The following is an 18802-nucleotide window of genomic DNA, read 5'->3' as shown; positions in this document are numbered from 1 at the left end:
GAGCAATATAGTATAAGCATTAGATAGCACCAAGTTCTAACCAATAAAACTCTTAAGTGGGACCAGTAGATGACATAATCATTACGTTGCTGGACTCCCAAGTAGTCAACTGTAGTTCGCGTCCCGGACCCTGCAGCTTAAATCTTACACTGGGCACGTGTGCCCAGAATTCTGAGAGGAGAATAGAGGAGAAGGGATTGCAGCAAGACCATCTTCCCCAGGGCATGATTTCTAGCTTCCTGTTTCTGTCTCTTTCTGTCTGTCCTGTGATTGCACCTGCACTGTAGCAAAAATCTCTCTTAAAAAAACCTCCTTTACGTGTTACATGTTAACCCCTTCACTCTTGTTTTAATTTGAATGATCCTTATTCCTGGGTTTTTATTATAGTTTTCCTTTCTTTTAAAAGACTCCCTTTTAGGCATTTCAGCTTTATTATCAGGTCATTAATAAATTAATCTTGTTTAATGATTTAGTTTTTAATTATGTTATGTAAGATTGCCATATATAGAACTTACCTAACCTCTGTTTGCAGCTGTTTAAGACATTGTAAAGAACTATTTTAGCTAACAGATAACATTTTATTGCCTTTTTTCTTGATAATTTGATTAAGCGTTTAAATAGGAAGTGTCAATACCATCTGTTTACAATATTTACAGTTTTTCTTTTCTGTGTATGTGTTTTTTTTTTTCCCCTGATAGGTTCCAATAGCCTTCTGAGCTTAGAAAAAGAAGACCACAAAAGAATTCATTTATCATGACTGGTTTACATATTTTTTTGGGTGTCCAATTTGCCTTTTAATGTTGGTGTAGTAGACAGCTGGCACTTTACAGTGAATAGATAATGAGTTCAAGTACCCTGAACATAAAATGCAAAACCAGTTGTGCTCAGTCTGGGGGAAAGTTACTGTTCCATTTTCAATAAATGATAAAATAAAGCATAGATTTTATTTTTGAATTGTTTTAGAGGGAAGAAGGCTGTTTTCCAGCCAACCCCCCACCACCCTATTAGTATACAACACAGATCTCAGATAGAATTGGTAAAAGCACATAAAGACTAAAATTCACAGTGATTGATTTATTATCCTCATCTTCACAGAACATAATTTATAGTTCTTTACTCACCTGTCTTAGTTTTTCTTATTTTATGATACAGTTGTATTTAATTTTGAATCTGTGAACATTGGTTTACTTATACTTTTTTCTCTCTTCAGTGCTGTTTTAATGGTTCAGTGGCTGAAATGTGTGTTAACGGTCCATGCATCATACCTATCCACAGTAAGTCTTTCTGCTAGTTACTAAGTGTGACTACAAGTAGTTTGGCTTTGATAAGGTTATAAACTTTGATAAGGATGGATGAAAGATGTCTGACCTTCATCCATGAGATGCTTCCTTTAGAGATTTTGTTTTCCCTGAGATTCAATGACATGAGACCTTTTGTTTATTTTTATTTAGTTTATTTATTTATTTATTTATTTTTTGAGAGGTTTTCGCTATAGGGTGTGTGCGCTTGCCAGACAGACAGAGACATAGAGACAGAAAGCGAGAAATTATCCCCCAGGGGGGATGGTCACACCGCAATCCCTTCTCCTCCATTCTCCTCTCGGGATCTTGGCACACACACGCACCCGGCGTGAGTTCTAAGCCACTGGGTCCGGGATGTGAACCGCAGTCGACTACGTGGGAATCCAGCGACATAGCCATTATGCTAACTGCTGGTTCCTGACATGAGACCTTTTATAATGTCACCATCATAGCCTTTTATAAAGTGGACTTTTCTCCCCAGATTTTATTTCTTTACTCTTTCATGAGACAGAGAAGGAGGGGGACAGACAGACAGATAGAAACAAACCCCTTACAGGTTGCTGCAGTCTGTTTCCAGCTTTAGCCAGCCCTGCCTGGATCTTAGGCATGCATATGTACTAGAGATCTCTGGACATGAACCCAGAACCTTCACATGCGTGTCAGCTTTGTGTTTTTTACCATTGCGCCACTGTCTAGTCTCCCTACCTGGACTTTATTGATAAAAGTAATAGCTGTTCCTTGGTATCCTCAAGGGATTGATTTGTTCCAGGATGCCCTGCAGATAGTAAAATGTGTGGATGCACAAGTTTTTCAGTCACTTCTCCATATCTGCAGGTGTAGAAGGAAAATCACTCTGAGGTTGGTTGGAGTCCTTGGCTGTAAAGAGCTGACTGTATTTTAGAGAGAGCTTTAGAAAATACAGAAAGAAAAGTTACATATTGACCCGTTAGCCTTCAGATGTTTATACACTTGAACCAGCAAGGTTGTCTTTCTAGTGTCTGTATTCTTAACCTCCCACTTAAAAAGCTTACCAGGTTTTAAAAGTTTTTATGAATGTTAATGATCCTTAAGAGAATAAGAAGTAGTTTATGATGAAAATAACATAAATATTTAATACTTGACATTTTCCTTAGACTGCTGTCCACTCTTGATTATCTGTACGAATGGAAGAGATGAGCAGAGAATCTCAGTGCATCAGGAATAAACGATTTTATATGTTGCAGCCTATCTTGTTCTCTGTGTCAGGCTTCTTATGCCTTCAGTGGTTTGAAATAGGGAAAATTCTTTGATAACCTGCTTTGAGGTCAGCAGTTTGTACTTTGAGTGTTGGGAAGAGCTCTGCCAAGACATTAGAATGGAGAAGAGTCAGACAGCAGTGAGAATGGTTGTTGGGTTCTCCAACCTGCAGGAAACTTGAGTGGTGATTGGGGGCACATCAGTTGATGTGGTGATTAGCATGGGATGATCACAGCAGATGTCAGGTCCTGGGACCCTGGCTGATTAACACGGTGGAGCTAATTTTGTGACCTCAGTCACTTAAAAATGAGAAGAGGCCCATGAGGCCTTATTGTAGTAAAATGTCTCTTGGAAGAACTGAGGTGTACCTACTGGATTGGTAGTTGGTATAACATTCAGGATCATGTAAAACAGACCAAAGAGGTAAAGTGTTAGGAGGGCCCTCTATCCCACAACAGTTCTTTTCAGAAAGCAATGCTTTTTCTTCCCTCTTTCTTTCCTTCCTTTTTTCCCCCCTCTTAATTTGCGGTAGGTTGTGTGCACTCACCAGGAACAGAGAGAGAAAGTGAGAAAGCACGACCCAGGTGGGATGGCCATGCCACATTCCCGTCTTCATTTTCCTTTAAGGATTTTGGGCATTTACACACATGGCAACTGGTGTGTTTTCCCAGCCGCCAGGTCTAGGATTTGAACTGCCCAGTTGGCCATGTGGGAATCTAGCTGCCTGGCCCACCTTGCTACTTGCTGGCCCACCTTCCTTTCTGCTTTGCTTAGTAGATGTCTTTAAGTGCTTTCTTTAAGCCCAGCGCTAGTCTAGGCATAAGGATTCGGTAATTAACGTACAGAACACTCTGATCACTATCTTTTTGTAGCTCACAGTTTTAATGGAGACATAAAAAAGATGATACTAAATTGAAATGCAGTCACATTAAACCTTGTTTTACTCAAGTTTATTAACATTTGAATGAAATATTATCTCTTAAAGTCAGAAATGGAGCAAGTAAGGGCTAATTAGAGGATAAAGAGGGGACCAGTAGGTGATGTGGTATTTAAAGCAGTGTTTAAGGCACTGGAACCCACATGACCATGGTTTGAGTCCTGGACACAGAGGCATGAAAACCATACTCGGTATGTGTGCATGGGTGCCCAAAATTCTAAGAGGAAAATGGTGAAGGCATTGCGATACGCCTGTTCCCTGGGGACTGGGGATTCCTTTTTAACCCCCCCTCTTGTTCCCTATCTGGTAAGGGCATGGGCCCTATGACAAAAAACTTTAAAAAAAAAAAAAAGGTAAAGAATGGGATCCCTTTTTCTGTAGTGGTAGATGACAAAAGAATTTCCCTCTTCCATTTCTTAAGCATAGTTCAGAGGACTCATAACAAGGAGCATGTTAAGAGTGTCGTGAATTCAGCTGGTACTCTGTCACTATCCTGTTGATCTCTGGGACTGGGGAAATCTTTCTCGAGCTTGCTGGGGTCTAGTAGGGAGGGTAGATAATGCGCTATCACCAGAGGGAACCTTTAGCCCAGAGATGTGTTGTAGAGGTGATTTTTTACTTAAGTGTTTTTTTTTTTTTTTTTTTTTTCTAATTGACGTACATGAAATAATTTGATCAATACGAAGAAGTCCCCCTCTGCATCTAGTCTTACCTTGAAGTTTTTCCTTCTGACCTCATTTCATTGTTTTTTTTAAAAGTTTGCTTTTCTTGTGTGGACACTGAGGGCTTTCTGTGTGGATGTGCAGTATTGCAGCTGTGTGGCAAGCAGCCACTGCCACGGGAAGCACTTGAGAGCAGACACTAGTGGTGCACTGTGAGCACCAGGCACAGTGAGCATGGTCTGTATGCCTGTCCTCTGTCGGGTAATAGTGTCAAATGACTGCTGTTCCCTAGTTGCCTGACCTGGTGCCCCAGCTTGGGACGCTCTACCAGCTGATGGAAAGCAGAGTCAAAACTTTTCAGAAACTCTCACATCTTCACGGAAAGCTTATTCTTCTAATCACACAGGTGAGTAAATAAAACTGTTTGGAGCTAAAACGTTTGATGCGATAGGAATATGGAGAGGGATAAGGAGCATTTGCCTGAACATTTGAGAGCTCCCTTTTTTCAGTAAGAAGTTGGTAAATCAGGATGGAGTCCCTTTTTTTTTTTTTAGTTTTGCCATAGGGTCCGTGTGTTTGCCAGAGAGAGAGAAGGAGAGAGAGATCATTCCCCAGTGGGGATGGCCACATGCAATTCATTCTCCTCCTGGGATTTTGGGCACACGTGCCTGGCATGTTTTTCAAGGCACCCCCATCTGACTCAAATCATGCAGTTGGATGTGTGGGATCCAGTTTCCTTAACCACCATGCTACAGGCTGGCCCAGGGATGCTGTCTTTAAATTGGGAATGTCACCTGATGTTAAGAATGCTTAGCTAGCCTGTTTCAACTTTTACTCAAACTTTTTCTCATCATTGTGATCTCATTACCGTGATCAAAGGCATGTATACAGTTAAAATTCTGGCACAGAACGATAGTCTGACCATCTCAGAGGTTTCAGCTTTTACAGAATAATTTTTTCCTTCTTGTATCCAAAGATTATTTTTGCCCTGTGTTTGGTCTATATCGTATTAGGTCATTCACTGTGGTGGGGGGCAGGTGAATTCACCCATGGTGGGAAAGGTTGGGAGTGGGGTAGTTGTGAGAGTTTGAATGTGCTAATTCTCTACTTTTTTTTACGATACTTTATCGTCTTTCAGGTTACGGCATCAGAGAAAACAAAGGGAATGACTTCCCCTGGACAGAAGGCAAAGCTAGTATATGAAGAAGGTAAAAGCTGGGGGGTATGGGAGAGTCGGTAATGGGAATGTTTAGCGTGTCGCAGTGGCTCAGTTCTGTTTCTTTACTTTGTAAAAACATCGATGTACGATCTTACTTTGGCAAACTAATAGGCAAAAACCTGTGCTCAAATAAAAGAGAAGGCACAAGTGTAATACAGTGACAGAAAAGGACATTAGATAGAGAAAAGGATGAAACAGAAGAACGCTATGAGCAACCTTTATGCCATACATCTGACTACCTAGCTGATAGAGACGATGACTTAGGAAACTTGAGTGACCAGAATTAATTTAAAAATAAAAAGAATTAGAAAACTTGAAAAAGCAAATAGCTCTAAAGTTGACTTAATCAAAATGTTCATAAGATTCTAGGTCTAGACTTTTTAAGGAGATTCTATCAAGCCTTTAGGGAGCAGATAATTTTTGTCATATGTAAACAATTTAGACTTGCTGCGAGTCAGGTATAACCTCATTAACAAAACCAGACCAAGGCTTCAAATGAAGAACATTTTAGACTGTTCTCAAATATCCTGAGTGACAAATCAATTAGAGGAGTGTTTAAGCAAATACTATGTCATTACCAAGTGGAGTTAAAGGTCGTTAAGTGATTTAGTATTAAGACATCTACTAATATGGTCAACACAAAAACCTAGAAACACTATGTTACCATTTTTTTTTTTCTTTTTGGAGAGGTTTTTGCTATAGGGCGTGTGTGCTTGCCAGAAGGACATAGAGACAGAGAGCCAGAAAGTGAGAAATCACCTCCCAGGGGGGATGGCCACGCCACAATCCCTTCTCCTCCATTCTCCTCTCGGGATCTTGGGCACGCACGCACATGTGCCCGCCATGAGTTCAAGCCGCTGGGTCTGGGACTCGAATTGCAGTTGGCTACCTGGGAGTTTAGCGACATAAAACTAATAGGCAAAAACCTGTGCTCAAATAAAAGAGAAGGCACAAGTGTAATACAGTGACAGAAAAGGACATTAGATAGAGAAAAGGATGAAACAGAAGAACGCTATGAGCAACCTTTATGCCATACATCTGACTACCTAGCTGATAGAGACGATGACTTAGGAAACTTGAGTGACCAGAATTAATTTAAAAATAAAAAGAATTAGAAAACTTGAAAAAGCAAATAGCTCTAAAGTTGACTTAATCAAAATGTTCATAAGATTCTAGGTCTAGACTTTTTAAGGAGATTCTATCAAGCCTTTAGGGAGCAGATAATTTTTGTCATATGTAAACAATTTAGACTTGCTGCGAGTCAGGTATAACCTCATTAACAAAACCAGACCAAGGCTTCAAATGAAGAACATTTTAGACTGTTCTCAAATATCCTGAGTGACAAATCAATTAGAGGAGTGTTTAAGCAAATACTATGTCATTACCAAGTGGAGTTAAAGGTCGTTAAGTGATTTAGTATTAAGACATCTACTAATATGGTCAACACAAAAACCTAGAAACACTATGTTACCATTTTTTTTTTTCTTTTTGGAGAGGTTTTTGCTATAGGGCGTGTGTGCTTGCCAGAAGGACATAGAGACAGAGAGCCAGAAAGTGAGAAATCACCTCCCAGGGGGGATGGCCACGCCACAATCCCTTCTCCTCCATTCTCCTCTCGGGATCTTGGGCACGCACGCACATGTGCCCGCCATGAGTTCAAGCCGCTGGGTCTGGGACTCGAATTGCAGTTGGCTACCTGGGAGTTTAGCGACATAGCCATTATGCCAACTGCTGGTCCCAGAAACACTGTGCTATCTTGATAGAGAAAAAGAGTTCAGTAATATTCAGTATTCTTCTCAAATCTTCTAAGCAACAAAGGAATTTAAGACCGTTTCCTTAACTTAAAAAAATCTACACAAAACATTAAAGGTAGTGAGAAAGCTATGAAGACATTTCCATTAAGGTCAGGAATAAGAAGAATGTGCTGTTTTTCTTGATATCCTGTACTATATGAAAGATACGAATTCTAAACATTAGCATTTGTAAATATTGTCTTTCTCTACATAAAAAACACAACAGAATGCACAATCATGAATAGGTAGCAAGCACATTAGTTCCCTCAATACCAAGATTGACAAAAGGGGATGAGAAAAATTGTTATAGATCAGTAATAACTAATCAGAATGTGTATTAGGAAAAAGAGATCTCATTCACAGCACTAACCAAAACTACGAATATCTGGGATATATCTAAAAAATGAAACCAAGCATTATAGAGAAATTATAAAAACATAATCGAAGGGCATAAAAACATACTTGAATAAATTTAAAGGTAAGCCTAGAAAGAGAATTTTCTATGTTGTAAAGTTGCTAGTCATCTTAAAATTACTCTATAAATGTAATATTTTGTTTCTTTGGGAGACCAAAGGACATAGAATGTCTGTGATTTAGATATTCAAGGACATAGAATGTCTGTGATTTAGATATTCAAGCTGGATAAACATACCCTATCAGATATTAAAGATGTACAGAGTGAAAGTGCAAGAGACAGGCCCATAGATTGGCATAGTTACCGTTGAAAAACCTGTATTTTTGTAGAGTGTTGGCAGGTTAGCATTGTCTCATGCTTTATATCAGTATAGAAAAGATACGCCTCATGAGTAAACCACTAGAAAAACTTAATTCCTACAGAACGAGACATCCTACCTGTGTGTATCACACATACTATTTCCTTTCTGTACCTCAATATATTAAAGGAAAGTGTTATTAGAGGAAAATCACTGTAAAATGAACATAAGATATATAGAGGATTTTCTGGAGGAGAAAACAGGACAGATTATAAAAATATAACTACTTTTGAGAAATGCAAATTAAAACCTCAGTGAGTAGGTATTTTTTTTATTTTTATTTTTTTTTTTTTGAGAGAGAGTTTTGTTATAGGGCACATGCGCTTGCTGGAGAGACAGAGAGAGACAGAAAGACAGTGAGAAATTACCCCCTTGGGGAGAAGACCAGGCCACAATCCCTTCTTCATTCTCTTCTCGGGATTTTGGGCATGCATGCACACTTGCCCAGTGTGAGTTTTAAACTGCCAGGTCTTAGACTCAAACCACAGTCAACTATGTGGGAGTCCACTGATAAAACCAGTATGCCATCTGCTGGTCTCGATGATAATTTATATGGTGATAAATTGATAAATTTAAAAGACTCTGAAAATGGTCAGCTGTGGGCAAGGATTTAGAGAATTGGGAACTCACACTGTGGTGGAAATATGTTTGTGTTAAAATTGCTAGAAGGCCCATGTACTCAATAGAGAAAGAGGGAGAAAGCACTCACTCAATTGGGCATGCCCATGCCATAATTCTGTCTCCTCCATTGCTGTATCCTGTTGAGATCTTTATGTGTGTGTGTGTTAAACATTTATTTGTTGTGATTTTTAAATCATCCAGTCCAGGACTTGAACTGCAGTTGGCCATGTGGGAATCCAGTGTTTTACGCACCATGTCGTCATCTGCTGGCCCTAAAAGCCAGCATTTGTATATAGTTTTTCTTCAACTGAGGCTATTTTGTAGCCCAGAAATGGCTTAGTGTTTTACGGGATTTTGTAAGGCTCTGGTACTTAGTCTGGCTCAGTGAGGTCTTGAAGGGTTAGTATAGTAAATGTGCTATTATGCAGATAAGAGTGTTAAAATAATATATCTCGGATGATAGCTGAATGTAAGGAATATTTCTAAAAGTAAATTGAGAAATCTGGTTCTGTTTAATTTTTAGGGGTGTACACTCTGCTTTGTTCACACAATTAAGGCTGGTTATTTTGTTTTTGTTCCTCTCACTTACCAGAATCTTCTGAAGAGGAGTCTGATGATGAAATAGAAGATAAGGATTCAGATGTGAGTGATTTGATTCCTGGTACATATGTCTACCGTTATATCCTCATTCTCTATTAGAACGAGTCTTTCATGAATGCTTTCCTTGCTTAATATTTCTACCAGGATAATTGGGATGAAGATGAGGAAGAGAAAGACAGTGAAAAAGAAGAGGATATTGATGAAGAGAATGAAGAGGAAGATGAAGATACCGAAGAAAATGGTGAGGACAGAGATGTAGCAAGTGAAAAAGAGTTAAATGGAGATTCTGATTTAGATCCTGAAAATGAAAGTGAAGAAGAATGAAGACAAAAGCAAGCCGATTGAACTGTGTAAACTCTGGCTCACGTTGCCCAGGGCTGCAGAGTTCTCCTGGGGAGGGTTGACTGTGCCAGGATGCCAAGGACCACTATGCGTTTCCAAATTTTACAGCGATGGTTCCCACACCACCTGCTGTCCTGAGCACCCCAAACTTAACTGTGTAAATAAGAGTGTTTCCTTCAAATGTTAATAAACTTTACACAGTAAATAGATAAATTTTCTGCAATGTATTGACATGAGTGTCCAATATATGGTATATTTTTATAATATATCCCAGTATGATTGGTTATATCAAGAATTGACGTGAGGATAACAACCTTTCCGTCTGGATCAAGAACTGGACTACCGTGAAGGGATCAGCTCTGTCTCAGGTTGGTATCTTTCATCAAATCCAGAAGCAAGGTGACACTAGGGAATCATTTTTTAATTTGGTATATATTTAATTTGACAATTTCATAAAACATGAAGGGATAATGAAAAATGATTGTGATTAAAGAAACAAACCAACAGACACTGGTATCCCTGACTTGTCTGTTACCTGTGGTAATCTGGCAGGAGTCAGCTCAGATTTGGGCGTGTTTCCCAAAGATAACTACTTATTTTTAAAGCTGTCATGTGAAATATTTTTTTAAGACTAAACAAAACAAAATTATGCTAATGGAAAAACAAAACTTAGCCATATTAAAGGTTTTTTTTTCCTTACTGCAGATTGCCTGTAAAGACTCATCAGTATATAGATTTTAGACATGCTCATTACTTGCGACTTTTTAAAAAATCCAGTTAAACTGCGCTGCTTTTGAGGAGGTTTTCATTTTTATTTAAATTACTAATGGATCAAAGAACAATTGTTTATTTTTTTCTCTTTGGTTTTAGATATTAATGATAACCTTGTTGGAATTTTTTTCCAAAGAAAATATTTTTATAATTCAGTAATTTAATGTTTTCCTTCTTTTCATCACCCACTCTTGGCAGTGTTAGGGTAAAATGTTTACCTTTAAGATAAAAAGTCTGACTCAAGATTTTTTATATATGTATAAATAAGTATTTTGGTGCGCTACAAAAGCCTTTTCAAATTATCAGTACATTTCTTTTTTTATTTTTTTTTTAAAGAATGACCTCGTGTTTGCTTAGTGCTTACTAGGGGACATGCAGATTGAAGCTCACCTATAAGGGAGGGCTGGGCAGATGGATTTATTTTTTTCCCACCTGTGAATATGTAAAACAAAACCATTATCTCTGAGGGACTTTTTAACATCAGTGGCGGAACATATTTCTATGCCCAGCAAATAAGGCTGGAGCCGTATACACATTTCGGGAAAGCTAGCTTGAACCAGCTACTGGTGTGTAATGTACAGTTATATTTGTCTATAAATGGAGCTGTTTATGGCAATTTAATACCATTCTCTTTGTAAAGTGAATAAATATTCATCTTTACCCAGTGCTTGTCTTGTGGTATATGTACAGGGTTATAGCCACCTGTTTGGGGTTGTGTGTGAAGGTTTTTAAAAAGCAACTTTATTTCTCTAGCCTTGGAAGGTAATTGCTTTCAAGGCTTATTGGTAACCTCAACTTTTTTTTTAAATAAGTATTTTATTTAACTTTATTATTTATTTATTCATTTATTTTAAGTTGACCAGAGGGATAGAGTGAGGGGGAGGGAAAGTGAGAAAGGAAGCCACGAGGTCTGGGACCTGAACTGTGGTTGGCAGCCATGTGGGAGTCTAGTACCCCTAACCACACCACCTTTTGGCCCCAAGCAATCTCAAGTTTGTAACAAAGTGAAAGAACCTAGTTGTAGCTGATTGTTTATGTAGTCCCACTTGGCTGGGTACCATGTGGGTCATACCATGACTCAGGATTGTAGTGACAGTAATGAGGTGGCATATGCTGCTAGATTCCATCCTGTCATGGCAGCCAACACCACCTGGTTCATGATCAGATTTTCCTTATATCTGACTGTTTAAAGAAGTAAATGATGGACTAGCAGTGGTGTGGTGGTTAAGGCTCTGGATCCCACTTTGTTGCCTGCTCTGTTTGAGTCCCAGACCCAGTGGCTTGAAAAATGTGCTGGTGTGTGCCCGTGTGTGCCCAAAGTCCTGAGAGGGGGATGGAGGAGAAGAGATTTTAGCATGGCCATCCTCCCTGGAGGTGATTTCTTGCTCTCACTCTGTCTCTTTCTCTCTAGTGAACCCTTGTGCCCTCTAACAAAAGACTTTTTTAAAATAGTAAATGACAACAAGTAGGTAGTAATTTCTTAATTTTTTTTTTTTTTTTATTTAGAAAAATCCAGATTTAACTTAGGTCTGTCACAAAAGGAATTTTCTGGTGTTAGGATATTTTACTGTCTTAATTTTCTCCTAATCCATACAGTAAAGTTGTTTTTGTGTGTTTCTTTCTGAAACTTAATTTTGAAAGATGTTAATCCTTCCAGTCGTGATCAAGTCATGGCGCAGGTATCTTATTTGGCTGCCGTAGAGTCCACATAGCTTAAGCTGTGTTGTTGAATGTCCTGCGCTCTGGATTTATCTCATTGTTTTCTTATGTTTAGATTCTGGCTTGATTGTTTTGTTAGGAATCCCAGGTAGGTGGTGGTATTTGAGATGGACTTGTAAAAGTGAGTTCTGTGGGTTTAGAGGGATATGTGAGTGTGTTACGGTGTAAGTAGCTATCAGGGCTTTCACTTTGGGGTTTGAAGCCTTAGTGCAGATGCATGTTTGAGGGTCAGAAATTGGGTCTTGGTGATGGGACCATTTGGGCGCATTGATGTATCGAAGGATGATCCAATTCCCAACATTTCTACATTGATTCATTTACCAAACATTGATTGCCTACTGTGTGCAAGGAAGTGTTCAGTTGCTTATTAAAAATTATTGCAAACAGCAGAAAATGACACCTCCCTTTGAGGAACTGACTTTGTACTGTGCAGATAACTGGCGGTAAGCAGTGTGTGATGAGTGAATGCCATAGAGCATGTTAGCAGATGGTGAGTGAAGCAGGATAGGAGGTTGGGAGTTGGGTAGGGGAATGTAGGCTGCAGAATTAAATAAGAGATCAGGGTGGGGCTTACTGTAGAGGAGGGATATGACCATGAACTAGGAGGAGGTGAAAGCTAAGTGGATATGATATCTTGGGGGATTCGTTCTAGGCAGAGGGAACCACTCAAGCAGAAGCCCAAGGCTAGCACATGCTGGTGTGTTGAAACACTGAGGGGGTTTCAGTATGGCACTAAGTGTGAAAGGGGGAGTGCATCAGTTAGAACAAAGGCAGTAACAGGTTCCCTGGGGCCTTGTAGACCATTCCTGCACTGACTGGAGGAGGGAGATGTGGTGGTTCGGCAGAAAGGTGAGGTGGTTTGCCATGTGTTGAAAGTTTAGCGTCAGGGCCAGCAGGTGGCATGATGGTTAAGACACTGGACTTGCACATGGTCGACCACAGCCAAGTTCCACACCTGGCAGCTTGCTTTCTCACCTCCCCTGCCCCCCAGTGTCTGGTGAATTTGATAATAATAAATACAATAATTCTAAAAAGAAAAGAAAGTTTAGTATCGCCTTGGCTGCTGTGTTGGGAAAAGATGGAAAAAAGATGTGTCGTGATATTCTAAGAGCGAGATGACTTCGACCAGGGAGGTAGTGATGGAGTTGGTGAGAATTGGTTGCTTTCTGGTATTTTGAAGTTAGAGCCAGTGGGACTTTTGGTGAGATGTGAGACAGCAGAGCTGTGATTCTGGCATGGTCTCTGTTAGAGCCCTGGGTGCTGCTGCAAATGCAGCATGTTGGCGAGGTGATAGGGATTGAAATTTGGATGCATTGCGTTTTAGATGTCTGTCTGGCGAGCCAGTCCATACTCTATTGACTTGAGAAGAAAGGTTGAGGCTAATGGAGACCTGGACGTGACCTTAAAGCTCTAAGACAGGGGACACTTCCCCAAGGGCATGATGTAGATAAGCTTGGCACTCCAGCTCTGGAGAAGGCCAGGGACACCAGGGAAGAGTGGCAGTGAGGTAGGCAGAGGTGACATTTCTCTTCCATTCTCTTCCGTTGGGTTTACGACGTTCCTCAGCTGTGGTTTCTTTCGGTTGCAGTTGATACGTGATGACTGGTGAGCCTCTCTAGGCGGCAGTGGTTTTATAATGCCCACCCTGTGACCATTTGTTGACCTTTCCTTTGTAGGCAACTCAGGCATACAATTAGATACGCTTTTAGTCTCGCGGTCTTGACTTTTGTGGCGTCTCAGCATTATCCCTTGTGCTGACAAAATTGTAGCCTGGGTTCACAAAGCAGTGGCAGACTGAGAGGCCACAGTAGTGTCAGTGAATTAGCAGGCACCATTCAGACTCTTCACACTGAATGGAAGAAAGCTGAGATGGTGCTCAGTCTTTGCCCTGCCCTGCCTCCCTCTTCCCTTCCTTTGTTTATAATTTGCCAGAGGGTGCATGTGCTGAGATAGAGTGAGAAAGCACCCCATGTGGGGCATGGCCATACTGCAGTCGCTTCTGCACCTCTCCCTCTCAGGATTCTGGGCATGTGTGTACATGTGCCTGACATGTTTCTCAAGCTGCCAGGCCTGGGACATGAACTGAGAGGTAGGCCGTGTGGAATCTAGCTGCCTTAACCACCATACCATGGCTAGCCCGGTGCTCCAACTTTACACAGTGCTGGCTGACTTGGCATGAGAAAACTAGATTGACTCCTCATCAGTATTGTAACTGCTGTTCTTCATGTGTGTGCAGGTAATTTCTACTGTGAAAGAACCGATTTTAAGTCTAGAGAGCAGTGAAATAAAAGTTTTTGGAATGCAGTGCATGTGGCATTGCACTTTGGGAGGTGAGATGTCAAAGGAATCCAGAGGTGAAAAAGGACCATTTAAAAAGTAGCCTGCCATATTGTAAGCAATCATGACTCAAGGAGGTGGAACTGCAATATTTTTGGGGTATTAAAGTTTAAAAATCAGTGCCAGCAGATAGCCTAATGGGTACGTTGCTGAACTCCCACATGGCTGACCACGGTTCAAACCCCAGACCTGGAGACTTGAAGTTCACACCAGATATGTGTACGCACATGCCCAAAATTTCTAAAGGAGGATGGAGGAGGGATTTGCAGTGGAGCCATCTCCCTGGGGGCCGATTACTCACTTTCAGTCTGTCTCTGGGGAACACACATGCCCTATAGCAAAAATCTCTTTAAAATTTTTTTAAAGTGATTTTCTAGTGGAAATAGGTAATGAAGACATCTTGTGTGGCTCACCTGTGGTCTTGTAGTTCTGTTAGATTCCTCCTGGTCCTCAAGTTGGTGGTGGACTCAGTGGAAGCGAGTTGGTTGCCTGGCCTGTGTAGCTGCGGAAGTCAGGGGCAGGACTTTGCAGCCTGCTTAGCAGGCCCTGTGTGCTCTGTATGTTCAGAGCTGGGCCAGAGTTTGGTGGGTTTAGAAACCCAGTCTTGTCTTTACTCCGGAGCAGATGCAGTTGCACATAGTTAAAACATTAAGCAGGTTTACAGAGAAACTACTTTCATGGTGAGTATTTACAGCGAGAAATGCCTCAAGTGGAGCACGGTCTTCATGTTAGTGACAGCTTTCCACACTGTCACACGCTAGCCAGTTTTCAACTAGAAGATTGTTTTTGAACTAGATTGCAAAATTGGACTAAAATGAGGTGGATAGTGTCTTGATAGCCCCTCCGCCCCTTTTATTGTGGTGAACGGAATGTACCTAATGTTTACCATTTTAACTATTTTTAGATGTTCAGTTCTGTGTCATTGCAGTCATACTATGCAACTGGCAAAGTCTATTTAATGACGACTTGCGAGATGATCAGGTTTAGGAAATTAAAGAACTGCTCGCAGGAATACTAGTCAGTTTGCTGTGGGAAGAGACTGAAGTTCTGGGTCTGTACCATACGGTGCATTGATAAATCTATTTCATTTATTCCTTTTCTTCTGGCAGGACAGTCTCAAAAGTGCCACCTGTCTCATGAACACTGCAAGAACCCAAAAGGGCAGGACTGTAGGGACACTTTTAACATCAAAGTGCAATGCTAGGCTTAAGGATTGTTTTCATATCAATGAATTGTTAGACATTTTTCCAATATGGGAAGAGAGAGTGGGGTTCACTTTAAGGAAAATTCCGTTTTGTCTGGTATCTTAAAGGAGTTCAGAGAGTTTTGAATGGATGCCGTGCCCCTTTTCCAAAGGTGAAAAAAATGAATTTAGTGGGGCCAGCAGATAGTGTAGTGGCTATGTCACTGAACTCCCACATAATCAACCATGGTTTGAGTCCTGGACCTGGTGGCTTGAAATTCATGCCGGTCGTGTATACATCTATGTGCCCAAGATCCCAGGAGGAAGATCTCAGGAGGAGGATGGAGGAGAAGGGATTACGGTGTGGCCATCCCCTCCGGTGATTTCTCACTTTCCTTCTCATTGTCTGTCTGTCTGGTAAGCACATGTATCCTAGGGCAAAAACCTCTAAAAAAAAATGAACTTAGTAAAATCCTTTTTCTAAAGTGAATTAAAAACTTGTTTTGAAAGTAATGTTCATTGAGGAAATTTTGGAAAATCCTTTAAAAGTCAAAAAGAACAGTCATAAAAGTGAACTGTTTATGTTTGGTGTATCTTTTTTTTTCTCACTTTGCCGGAGGGCACATGTGCTGGCTAGAGAGATAACAGAGAAAAGAGAAAGAGCAAGTGAACCCCTCCCCTCCAGTAGGCATGGTCACATCAGTTCGTTCTCCATTTCTCTGTCCTGTCAGGATATTGGCCACACACACATGCACACATGTGCTTGATGTGTCGGGATTTGAACTGAGTGGTCAGCCATGTGGCATCCAGCTCTCTTAATCAATAGGCCATGGGCCTTGCCATTAAATTTTTTTTCTCTTTGCTTGAGTAGACATACTTTTCTTTTAAAAATGAAACAATATTTTGTTTAGTTGTCAGAGGGCACATGACCTTGACAGAGAAAGAGTGGGGGGTAGAGAAGTTACCTTCAAGTGTGGCATGGTCACCCCACAATCCCTTTCCCCCATTTTTCTTCCCATCAGGAGTCTTAAGTATGTGTGCACATGTGACCAGCATATTTTTGAAGCTGCTGGCACTGGGATTTGAACTGCGGTCAGCCATGTGAAATCTGGCTTCCAAGGCACAGGTCTTAACCACTGTACTATGGGCTGACCCTATGCATGTTTTTCTTAGGAAACTGGAACCATAATGTACACTCCTTTTACCACCTTTCACATGTTACATTGTTAACCTTTGAAATAATGATGTTTGTGGTTCTTGGTATTCTACCCTGGGGATTTTTAGTATTCCCATGTTAAACTGAACCATTTTTTTCCCCTTTTTAATTCGTTACAAGTAACTGCTACAGTAAACAGTCTTAGATACATTTTTTCCCAAATGTATCCTTTTGAGGTAGTTCCTGGAGTAAAGTAACCTGAATAGTCTCTGAAGACTCAAGAAATGTGCCAAAATCCCTTTCTAGAAAGATTGTTGATAGTTTTTGGTTCCATGGATTTCACATCAGATTGTCGGAGGTCATGACACATTTTTGCATAGAAAAAAATATATCATGACTTTTCCGACAACCTAATATCTCCATTTCATTGTGAAGCTCAGTTCAACTACTTTTTTTCAGGTTCATTGTCATTTGTGTGTGTGTGTGTTTTAGTGTATTGTGGGTTCATATCTTTGTACTTAAAGCGATTGTCTTATTTGCCCATAAAATCTTTTTACAAAAGTTATTTAGCCCTTGCAAAATACACTGCAAATATTTTCCCGTTTGCTTTTTAAGAATTTTTTTACAGTTCTATTTTCTTTGTAGTTTTCTTATTTTTAAGCTTAAAAAGAACTTCCCCCCTTTCAGAACTAGGCAGGTGTTCTTTGCATTCTAGTCTAGTTTACACACACACACACATGCACACACACACACACACTTGTGTATGTGTATGTATGTATTTACATTGGACTCTAGTAGTTGGTTATGATTTACCAGTGCATTGTGAAATCAAATCCGTTGCAACTGCCATTTTTTTAAGTTTTTATAGGATGTATACACTTGACAGAGAGAGAGGGAAAGTGAAAACTCACCCCATGCAGTGGGGGGTGGCCATGCTGCAATCCCTTCTCCAGTCTCTTGGGATTTTAGGCATGTATGTACACGCACCCAGCGTTATTTTCAAGCCGCCACTTCCAGGGTTCAAACTGCAGTTGGCTATATGGGAGTCCAGTGCCCTAACCACCACACCACCTGCTGGCCCTGCAGACGCCATTTTTTAATAGAAGGAAAAAGAGTTAAGATAGACCTCGTCAGTGGATGACATGTAGTTAGGAGTAACTTGTGGGTTAGCCCTGTGGCCTCATGTCTAAGGGAGCAGATCTCACAGGGCCCACTATTGTTTCAATCCTGCCCCTGGCAGCTTGCAAAACAGGTACCCTGGGTACCTGCGCGTGCATGCCCCAAGCCCTGGCAGGGTGGAGAATTGGACTGTGGTGTGGCCGTGTTCTGGCGGAGGCGGGAGTGGTGTGCATGCTCTGTCTGCGGAGTGTATGAGCTCTCTGGAAATGTGCCTGGGCATGTTGCAATGTGAAATGTGTTGCTGTGTATGACGCAATTGGAAACGAATGTGGGATTCTTCTTGGTGTTTCTGTGAGGGGAGGCTGTCACTCGGGTTTCCCTGTACACAGATGGCCGGTTTTCTGCACACCATCGGAGTCTCTGTATCTGATGGACTTGTGCAGGCTTTCTCCCAGTAGGGACCTGTATGGTCCGTGCAGCCTTCCCTTTCCTCTGATCGCCCTTCCCTTCTCTGATCTCTCTAGTGCCAGGACATTATTTTTAGCTTTTGGAGCTTTAGGATTCCTTATTGTTGGCATCTTTGTAGCTCTGAAATATTTTCCTAAACATTTTTTGCCTTTTTATTCTCCCACATTAAGTAAAGATTCTTGAGTTGTAAGAAAAACTAACAGGAGGCAGCATAAGCAAAGCAAGCGTCTGACAGTCTCACAGACTTCTCAGGTACATGGGAGGGAGTGGGGAGAGCCACTAGGGCCTCCCTGTGTCCCTCATCTGCTGCCCTCTGCTGCCTCAGGTTGCTTTGGCTGCCTTACTGGCCCCAGGGTCGTGATGTCATCTAGCCACTTGCTGGTTAGGAGAGCGGGGCTCGGGCTGCCCCTCTTGATCCACTTCCCACATTTCTGCCCCTGCTCCACGCCCTTGGAGGTTAAGCACTAAGGCGCCAGCCCAGCTCCCCAGCAAGAGACGGGAGGGAGGGACACCAGTGAGGTCAGAGTCGGCCCCTGAGCAGGGCCACCGTGGGCCTCTGCCAGTG

At 41.1% G+C, this 18802-nt stretch overlaps 1 protein-coding gene across 1 annotated transcript in view; it reads left to right on the top strand.

The window, feature by feature from the left end:
* The window catches only part of WDR43 (WD repeat domain 43), a 62254-nt gene extending 51901 nt beyond the window's left edge, over window positions 1-10353 (top strand). The window contains exons 14-18 of the mRNA XM_006162123.3: window positions 1211-1274; window positions 4429-4542; window positions 5275-5344; window positions 9135-9184; window positions 9287-10353. Coding sequence (XP_006162185.1) covers window positions 1211-1274; window positions 4429-4542; window positions 5275-5344; window positions 9135-9184; window positions 9287-9466 — 478 coding nt within the window. The 3' untranslated portion in view covers window positions 9467-10353. The remainder of the gene's footprint in view (window positions 1-1210; window positions 1275-4428; window positions 4543-5274; window positions 5345-9134; window positions 9185-9286) is intronic.
* The last annotated feature ends 8449 nt before the right edge of the window (window positions 10354-18802 follow it).

The sequence above is a fragment of the Tupaia chinensis genome, unplaced genomic scaffold (assembly GCF_000334495.1).
Source record: "Tupaia chinensis unplaced genomic scaffold, TupChi_1.0 Scaffold139757_1, whole genome shotgun sequence".
NCBI lineage: Eukaryota > Metazoa > Chordata > Mammalia > Scandentia > Tupaiidae > Tupaia > Tupaia belangeri.
This window is presented reverse-complemented; position numbering and strand designations above follow the sequence as displayed.